At 39.8% G+C, this 9,650-nt stretch overlaps 1 protein-coding gene across 1 annotated transcript; it reads right to left on the bottom strand.

Annotated features, from left to right (window-relative positions):
- Positions 1 to 1,585: 1,585 nt before the first annotated feature.
- On the bottom strand, positions 1,586 to 3,810 carry LOC100184535 (feline leukemia virus subgroup C receptor-related protein 1-like). Its single transcript, XM_026839510.1, has 2 exons — positions 3,143 to 3,810; positions 1,586 to 2,701 (listed from the first exon to the last, which is right to left on the bottom strand). Exons 1-2 carry the CDS (start codon positions 3,600 to 3,602, stop codon positions 1,713 to 1,715), a joined length of 1,449 nt encoding a protein of 482 aa, XP_026695311.1. The 5' UTR covers positions 3,603 to 3,810; the 3' UTR covers positions 1,586 to 1,712.
- Between the last annotated feature and the right edge of the window lie 5,840 nt (positions 3,811 to 9,650).

The following is a 9,650-nucleotide window of genomic DNA, read 5'->3' as shown; positions in this document are numbered from 1 at the left end:
AATTAAAATATATTTACATTAGCAGTATTTTGCAACTTGTAGTTAACCTACCGAATTTAACAGGCTGTGCTAGTTTCCTTGCCATGTAAACTTCATATATATTACGTTAAACCGATATTTTTTTGTTGTTTTTTTTTCTCAAATTAAAGTCATATTGACCCCTGCCTATTTTTTTCATGCTTATATCTCAGTGTATTTTACAAAACTAAAACTAGTTTTATAAGACAAAATCATACTGTACGAAATATTCAACGTTTTTTTATGAAGCTATGAAACTAGTTTAATCGTTCGCACACGCAAACTAAAAAAATTCTTCGGCTTTACTATATATGATTTAGCAAGCATTAAAAATAGCACCTTATATTTCGCATTTTTTACCTGTTTAAAGTACACTGTTTCTATTTTACATATTTTTTAATATTTAAAAACGGTAATCAGCTTTGACTTTTTTTATGAAGCTATGAAACTAGTTTAATCGTTCGCACACGCAAACTAAAAAAATTCTTCGGCTTTACTATATATGATTTAGCAAGCATTAAAAATAGCACCTTATATTTCGCATTTTTTACCTGTTTAAAGTACACTGTTTCTATTTTACATATTTTTTAATATTTAAAAACAGTAATCAGCTTTGACGGGCGTTTTATAAAATCGTGATAATACTGTCGAATAACTCTGTAACCTTATTTTCCTGATTACCATTAAATAGGGGTCCGTAAAAAGAAAATTAAAAAAGTCTCGTCTGACAAAGTGTCCCATCTTCCCCACGTTACTATAATTTCTGTATTCTAGGATCACCTTGGTTAAGCGTTTATGGGTTTATTTTTTTCAGAAACACAAAGTTTAGAATTTGAATATACTGAGAAATTAATATGACTGAATTGTGTGAAGGCAGGGTAATAAACGGAATATATGAATTTTAACTCATTTTGCTCTTTTCTATTTGACGCGCGCTTTGTTGCTTGTGAGAACCACAGAAATGAAAAAAAATAGAACGCGCAACTGCCCAAACCGTGATACATTCTTATTTTTGTGACAGCCAATTCCGTGTCCATTTCCCTTGGTCTCCATTGCAAAATATAGGCGCATGTTACTTTTAGGAGGTTTTAGCTGTTTATTTCAAAAACTACACCAACTGTTTCAGTTTAATAGGTAAGTATAGTAGTTATTTGGTAGGTAAACGCTTACAGTTTACCACTTGCTTAAGAAATTTAATATTTAATAAATTTAATTAAAAACCTTTAAACAAACGGTTTGTTATAAATATATATATATATTAGAAAATAGTTGTTTTACCATGTAGGCCTAACTATAAAAAAAGTCAAAAAACGAAGAAAAGCTACATAAAACGTCCTCGATTTCATTGACTACCATAGTAAAGGGGAACAAACCGCGAAAGAGAAAGAAAGTGTATCACCTCCTCTCCTTTACCGACATTGGAGATGCATGTTCTATTCTTTTTTATTTCTGTAGTGAGAACATATTGTCGAATAATATTGTCACATCCACACTAAAGAAGATGTTGCGGCAATAATGTTTTGCATTTTAACATTTTATCTTATATGATAAAAACCATCCTAAATACCCATTTAAAAATTGCATATGTGATAATTCAGAAGCCGACACGAGATGTGTTAAAAAGAAAACTCGTGTTATAGCGACTGCTGTTACGTTAGGATACACAAGATATAACTTTTTGTCGCGTCCTCTGGTTATGTTATAATTTCCAGTCTATTGTCTACCTTTCCAGCTTTTTGTCTTTTTAAGTCTGTTTTGACCAAGGCTGTTAATACTGTTCCCAGGAACAGCGTAGCTGACATGAATATAACAGTTGGTGTAGAGCCATGTAATCGATGTATCTCTTCTGCGCATAAGGTCAAAACAATCCCAATTGCATTGGCGGAAACGTTTAGTAAACCGGCCGACGTCGCTTCGGACTCTGGATAAGTTATTTCGGCAGCAAGTTCAAAACCTATGGGCAAGTATCCCGCCATAAAGAAGCCGAGAAGACCAATAGTTATGTAGTCCAGCCAGAGCAACGCCAGATGCAAAGTGCATGCAAATATGATCATAAACGCTAAAGAGAAGACATACACTCCCAGCGTTGTTGGTTTATAAAGCTTCGTTTTATCCAAGAAGATGCCACATAACACAGAACCTCCTAATCCAGTTACCACCATTGTTAAACCGATCTGCCCTATTTCTTGTCCTGCTGCTTCATGCATTTCCCCAATAATCATATTAAGTAAACTACCAAGGGCGTAGTATACCCCTGTAATAATGCCGTAACAAAAAAACGTGATCAAAAAGGGCATGTTTCGAATTAGAACTCTGAGAGAGCGTTTGTAGTTACTAAACGTGTCCGATGTGCTGGACAGTTTTGTATTTATTACCAACCATCGTGCTCGACTTGGCGGCAGGGGTGGTCCGTCCTTCATAAAGGCAAATATTAGCAATGCAGCTAGACAACAAGCGGACGCTGAAGATATAAAGAGAATGCGGAGTCCTGCGCCTATTTCGTCCAAGTTACCATTAGGAACAATAAGAGGAGGAAGAAGAAACCCGAGCGCCACACCTAGTTGATTTCCAAAGACTCCAATAGATGTGGCTGTCGATACTTCGTTTGGACCGAAGTAAACGGAGGCAATTTTTGGTGGCATTTCAAGTAAAAATCCTTGGGAAATAGCGGAGATTGTTTGGCCTATAGAAGATCGGTTTATTAGAGTTGCTTGGTTATGAACATGCGAAAACATGTAATTAATATTAACTGCCGGATGTTTTCTTGCTCGGCACACATGTTATATATATATATATATTCATGCTCACTATCAAGTTACAACATATGGGTAATTTTTTATACACCAGATACACATGGTATATCCATACACTCCGTGATCACCATCGAGTTATACCAAGAGTGCCTTCATATACATCAGACACACATGGTGTATTCATAGATCTCATACCCACTATCAAGTTATAACATGAATGTCTTCTTATACATCAGACACAAACGAATACACCTCATGCTCAGTGCTAAGTTATAATATTAATGCCTTTACATACCAGATACACATGGTCTATTCATACAGAAAACCTCCTTCCAAATAGCAATACAATGTAATCTAAAACAAAAACTTACCTACAAACGAAACAGCAAACAGATTCGGGCTCACGCTGCCAATTTTGATCGTCGCCCCCACCGCATTAAGAATCGCTCCTAGTAGCAAAGTCTTACGCATTCCCCACTTATCCAGAATCCAAGTTGCAACGAACATGCAGGGTATGTATGCCAGCATGTAGACCATCGATGTCCAAACCACTGCTAAAGTACTTGTACCTTTGTAATACTTCAGAATAATATCGGAAATAATGGCGTATTCGATCCATTGGAATGAGTTCGACATCGAATAGAAACAGAATACTGCTAAAACCAGAAACCTTCTTTTACAAAGTCGGATATTTGGTTTTACATTAGATTCGGGGTCCTCATTGTCTTGATTTGTATTAATAATACCTTCTAATGTTGGTTGATTACTAGGCTTGACGTCTTCAATATCAGGTGTCTGACGTTGTATGTTCCGACCTGATGTCTCAGCCATATTTCTATAATTAGAAACCCTCAAGCTTAAGGCTTATCAGAAATATTGCTACCATCGTACAATGTGCATATAATATAAGCAGCTGGCATAATTTGTCACACTTTGTCACACTCGAATTACGTCCAGGCGTCATCCACATTAACGCATATCCTCTATATTTGATGGTAACGTTAGCAATTGATTAAACGTTTGTAAACAACGGCTTTTGTTTTCTATAACACGGTTGTAGGCTATATCCACCCAGGCGTTTTCCCACCGGCGATTTCCCCCCAGTGACTATTTCCCCCCGGCTAACCCCCTTACCCTTTACCCCCATTAACACGATGGTCAGGGAGGAATAGTCATGGGGGGGGAATAGCCGGGGGGAAATAGCCGGGAAGAAATAACAGGGGAAGAGCCGGGAGGAAATAGCAAGGGGGAAAGAGCCGGGGGGGAAATAGTCATTGGGGGGAATTAGCCGTGGGGAAATAGTCATTGGGGGGAATTAGCCGGAGGGAAATAGTCATTGGGGGGAATTAGCCGTGGGGAAATAGTCATTGGGGGGAAATAGCCGGAGGGGGGAATTAGCCGGACGGGAAATAGCCGGTTACGCTATAATACACACACTTTTATTCAAGTAGAATATAAGGTGACATCAGCACAAACACCTTTCTAAAAACTGACGACACACAATAAACTGCTCTAGTCCGGTACCATCACGAGTATACTACACTTCGTAATTTTTTTCTAGTACAAACCGAATGGGACGACTATATTCATACGCAAGATACAATGGCTCGCTAAACTCTGTGACCGCTTCTTATCAGCATAGAATAACCGCTCACTCACGGAAAGTATCCGAGGTGCTAAAATAATGGTTGCGATGACTACACTAAAACAAAAATGAAATCTAGGCGGTAAATAAAAAATAAAAAAAAATAGGTGTTAACGCAGTTTTCTTCTTGGCGTTCGGATCGAGCTTTACCTGCCAATAACCACATTCCAAGTCCAGTGTGCTAAACCACTTCGAACCCCCGAGAAAATCTATAGTGTCGTCAATGCGCGGTAAAGGATACGTGTCGTTCCGGGTCACCGAATTGAGCGCTCGGAAATCGATGCAAAACCTTGCTGAACCATCCGGCTTTTTAACTAGCACAACCGGGGAACTCCAAGGACTATGAGATGGCTCAATTACTCCTCGAACTAACATCTTGGTGATTTCCGCCTCCGCAGTGGCCCGTTTACCCCATGCCACCCTTCTCGGTGGTACGCGGATGGGATGAGCGGTACCCGTATCAATATCATGGTTCACAATAGTCGCCAAACCAAGTTCGCTACCGGGAGCATCAAATACATGTTGAAATTCGATTAGAAGTGTCCTAAAATCTCGCAGTTCCCGAGCAGATAATTTCGATGACACGCCGTCGAGCAACTGCGTTAAATTGGTGGCCCTTTCTCTACCGGCGTGGCCGCTACCGATGCAATACCCCCGTATCCATTGACGGAACCTCTCGTATTGCCCGGACGAAACCGATTGTCAAATCCGCCTTAAATTTTACTTCCTCCGTAGACAGATTTGCAACCAGAACCCCGGTCCTTTGACTTGCTGCATTCACCTCCCCCCACTTACCGGAAAAGGAGACGACCTCGACTCATACCTTGGGCGTACTCGTTCACCAGTGCTCTTTATAAGCAGCAATCTCCATAGCAGCATCGAGGGCTTCCCGAAGCATACTAGCCCTCTTAGAGCCAACCGCAACTATGGTAATCTCGTCTGGAATGCACCATATGAATGCGTCAACCAGAAGTTCTTCTCGAGTTTGGTTCGGTAGTTGCGGATACCCTTGCTTCACAAGCTGCCGCAAGCTTGAAGCTGGAGGTNAATCCAAAGATCCCCTCCCCTCCTCGCGTCTGGCAGTTGGTTATTAAGATGGTTCGTGACTTTTGGCAGCTTTGCTGCCTGGAGAAAGTCCGTTCCAGGGCGTTACACAAAGCTCGATAAGAGAACCGCTGTTCCTTTGTCAAATGGTCTTGGACCAGCAACGCGTCTCCTGTCAATGAGGCGGCCAACCGCAGGCCCATTTCAGAGATTGACCAACTTAATAGGTGGCCAAGTTTTCGAATCGTTTTACGTATTCCTCCCAGTTTTGCTTACCGGAGAATGCATCCAACGGCAAATTCCGTTCAGCACAGGCCTTTATGACCTGCTCAAGCGTTCTCGAACCCTCTCCCACACCAATGTTTGGCCCTTGACCTAGATTCAATGGGCCATTCGAACTTCGCGCGGTGTCGTACTTTTCGCTTTCACTGACTTCTGTCTCTTCGGGGCTTTCGGCCGGCTGTTGGTTCTCCCTGCCGACCACACATTCCATGTCATCGCTCTCGCCTTTACCGATCAAGTTCAATCTTTCTGTACATCGCCTCGTGAGTTCCTGTACAGTTTCCTCCATCCCTTCTAACTTCTGGGCAAAATTCTTGGCTTCCGACATCCTGGTCACAGCACCACTGTGGCGTATCGTATATTTATTATCACAACCTTACACGATCAAATCATATTGCAACTGCCGTTCACCTCCACAAACATTGTCACACCCAAAAAAGAATAGGAAAAGTGGCGAGCACGTGACAAACACGTCACACAAAAGGGGAACAGGCGCGTTACACAACAATAATAATACGGCGCCTTCTCTGTCTCGAGCGAACTCGAGTTGGCGCGCAGAACATACACTACAGCACGTTACATGTGGAACCAAACAGCGCTACACTACTATACTTTGTGGAATCAGTTTTGTTATAAAGGAAAGGCATAATAGTCAATAACAAGTTTGTGAGGTGTTTGGTATGTGCTACAAACTACGTATAAGATACTATTATATAGCGGAGGTTCGCCAGCTACGGCTTTAACGATGTTGATTTTCCACCAAAAGATGTCAAACCAGTCATACCAAGAGACGTATGAAACTGCTGCTTATAGTTCTTTAATTGTTATTTTTCTCATTGGCAATTTTATTACGAAATAAACAATAAAACCGAGAAGCTAGCTCAGATTTGTTACTAGCATAATATCTAGCAGAGTGGGGAAGATGGGACACTTTTCTCTCGTCCCATTTGGTAGTAAACAAAAAACATTTAAAGAAGTATAAAACCGTATCCTCACACACAGCAGACCGTTGCTAATTGTTCAAAACACGATCACATATTTGGATATTAGGTGCTAAAGGTGCCCCATCTTCCCCCACAGTACTATCTACTTAAGAAGTTCGATATTCCACGGTTACCATATAAATTAATATCGAAACTTGTCAATGAAAGCTAAGTATTAGAATAAAATCTGCACGTTTTTACGTTTTTTTTTAGGTTCGTCAGGTACAGCAAACACAATGTTGTTTTTTCCCTAAAAAATGGTTAACCAGGGCTCGACATTAACGCTTGTCCGCTTGTCCCGGACAACCAAAACAGTCTATGGGACAAGTGAATTTGGTTAGGCCCAAAAGCCATGAGAGATCTGAAGGCTTTGGCCGAAATATTGGGTGAAAAATCCATGCGCCCAACCAAACTCCAAGGAACACGTTGGACTCCACATTTTGTAACTGCACTAAAGACACTATTGAAATCCTATTTTGCAATTCGTGCCCACTTTGAGCACACTGTGGAAAATCGTGTTGGCACAGCAGATGTGCTTGGCAGAGCTCAAAACATTTTACGAACCATAACAGATTATATAGCAAACTTGCTTGGATGCACTTGTTACTAGATATATTGAATGTGCTTGGCCAGCTAAGTCTTGCGTTTCAGCGTGATGAAACAACAATTGCTGATGTCTTAGAAGAGCTGTCCACCGCAAATCTTCATCTGGTTGGACTCACTCTGCGCCCCGGAGAAATTTTTAACGAAACGAATTAAAATCAAAACTGTTTTTATGGGCAAGAGTTGAGTAATATAAAACAAAATTGGAGAGAGGAACAGGAAGATAAAATTAATAAGTTGATTGACTCTGTAATCAACCATATAAACGGCCGCCTGGAGAATATGGAGACGACACCAGAGCTTGCAGCTCTAAGATTAGTCGTAACTCCATCTGAATGGCCCACTGACGCTGTAGCTCTGGCAACATACGGGGAAGAGGAGGTTGACTTGTTGTGTAACCATTTCGCTCCAGTACTTGATAGAGTAGAGTGCGACAAAGAAGAAATTAGGCAACACGAGTGGGCTGCGTTTAAGGTATACGGAAATAGGTTACGAGAAGTATCAACAGTCGACCTCCTTGAAAGAATATTTAACAACCCAGATCTAACCAGTCGTTTTTCAAATATAAAGCATATTTTTAACATTTTTCTCTGCATCCCTTCCTCATCTGCAGTGTGTGAATAACGTGGGTTCACCTGTATGAAGAGAGTCAAGTGTGACTGGCTTGCCAGCCTCAAGCCAGAAATGTTGGACAGATTGATGGCTATTACAATTACAGGACCATCCATTGATGATTATGATCCTGCACCTGCGGTAAAGCTGTGGCTTGAAGGTGGAAGGCGACGGAGACGTTACCAAGGATTGTTGGTGGACAATATGGATGGCAATGTTGAAGATTAAAAGCGAAAAAATATCAACTGAATATTTTAAATATTTCATTTTAATTCTAATATCCTGTGTTCTGTTTGGTTCGTTTATATATCATAAAAGCTTAAAAAATCGTTTATTTTGTTTGGACAAGCAGAATTTCATTGGGACAAGTAAACTAATGTTAGGACTTGTCCTTTGGACAAGCACCTAAAACAAGTTAATGTAGAGCCCTGTTAACCTGTCATACCCAAAGTTAGTAGGGTATAGACCAAGTTGGGAAACGGATTGTAAAACAACGAGTCTTGTTATCCATTGTCCCCGCGCCTATGACTTCATAGTCGCCGCCGTAACGGAGCCAACGGCATAGCATTTTATCATTGCTAGGTGCTGTTTTTCTTCTGAATATTGCGATTTTTTAAGAATTAAGCACTTCTGCGCGTAAAATTGGGTGTCTACTAATGGTATTTCTTATCACAATAATAAACCCCACATAAAGATTTAAATTCTATTGAACACTCAATCGATTAAAGAGTAAAAAAACAGAAAAAATCAAGCATACCAACCAAAAACATAAAGGAACATGTTTAAAATATAAAAATACAAACAAAATCGCATAACATTAACATATACTGGTGTATCGAGCTGAAGTTTTGCATGTAAATTGCCGTGATTTTACTTTTTTGCTCACAAACTTAACACGTATACCCGGCAACGAAACTTAAGGTATCTTTGTAAAATTTGCCTAATATCGAAGTGACATTGAGGAAAACAAAACTGAGTTACTATTTTTTGACTTCTGCTTAAATTAATCAGCTACCTTTTCTGCGTTCCGGGTCTTATGAAAACCAGTCAAAATACTATAATTTACTCCACATTAATTCTTAGATTTATTATTATATAACAAAATTTATATTAGAAATTATATTTAAATGTAAAACAATTATATTTAAATGTTAAAACAACGGGTATATGTGTCTTCTAGCTTTGTATCGCTTACAAGAACCAAATAAACACACGCCGACCATGCATTTGTATGGGCGATTCACGGACCCGTAATGGCGGTCACGCCGTTTCCTGATGTAACGTTGGTATAAATCAGAACAATTTTGTTATAACGACTGTTGTTGCACCGCTATGCCAGGACAACAAGTTACAAACGTGGTATTAATTTAGCGTAATATTGTTAAATCTAGTTTATAAAATAAGTTCTGATACTTTATATGGTGCTATTACCAACTAAAAACTGTAAAAATAATACCCGAAAAAGATTGGACTCTTAAAAGTAAAACTGTACTTCCACAACACTTTTCCTTTACTCGCATAATGCGAGTAACAACCAACCTTCTACAGCAGATGACACGCCTATGACGTTATGCGTGTTAACTGTGTTATTGCGGGTACTTACGCGCATAAGAGTGACCATGCAAAAAGGGTATGAGTTGGGCCAATTGCCGTTAAGTGTCTTTAAACATATAACAACGATTTTTAAAGCCACGCTTATTTATTTCTGTA

Source organism: Ciona intestinalis, unplaced genomic scaffold (assembly GCF_000224145.3).
Source record: "Ciona intestinalis unplaced genomic scaffold, KH HT000346.1, whole genome shotgun sequence".
NCBI classification, from domain to species: domain Eukaryota; kingdom Metazoa; phylum Chordata; class Ascidiacea; order Phlebobranchia; family Cionidae; genus Ciona; species Ciona intestinalis.
The sequence above is the reverse complement of the archived record's forward strand: the minus strand, read 5'-3'. Positions and strand labels throughout refer to the sequence as shown.

Coding starts and splice junctions, on each gene's coding strand:
- LOC100184535 (XM_026839510.1), bottom strand. CDS start 3,602: ATGGCTGAGACATCAGGTCGGAACATACAACGTCAGACACCTGATATT. Junction 2,702..3,142: donor GTTTGCTGTTTCGTTTGTAG/GTAAGTTTTTGT, acceptor GATCTTCTATAG/GCCAAACAATCTCCGCTATT.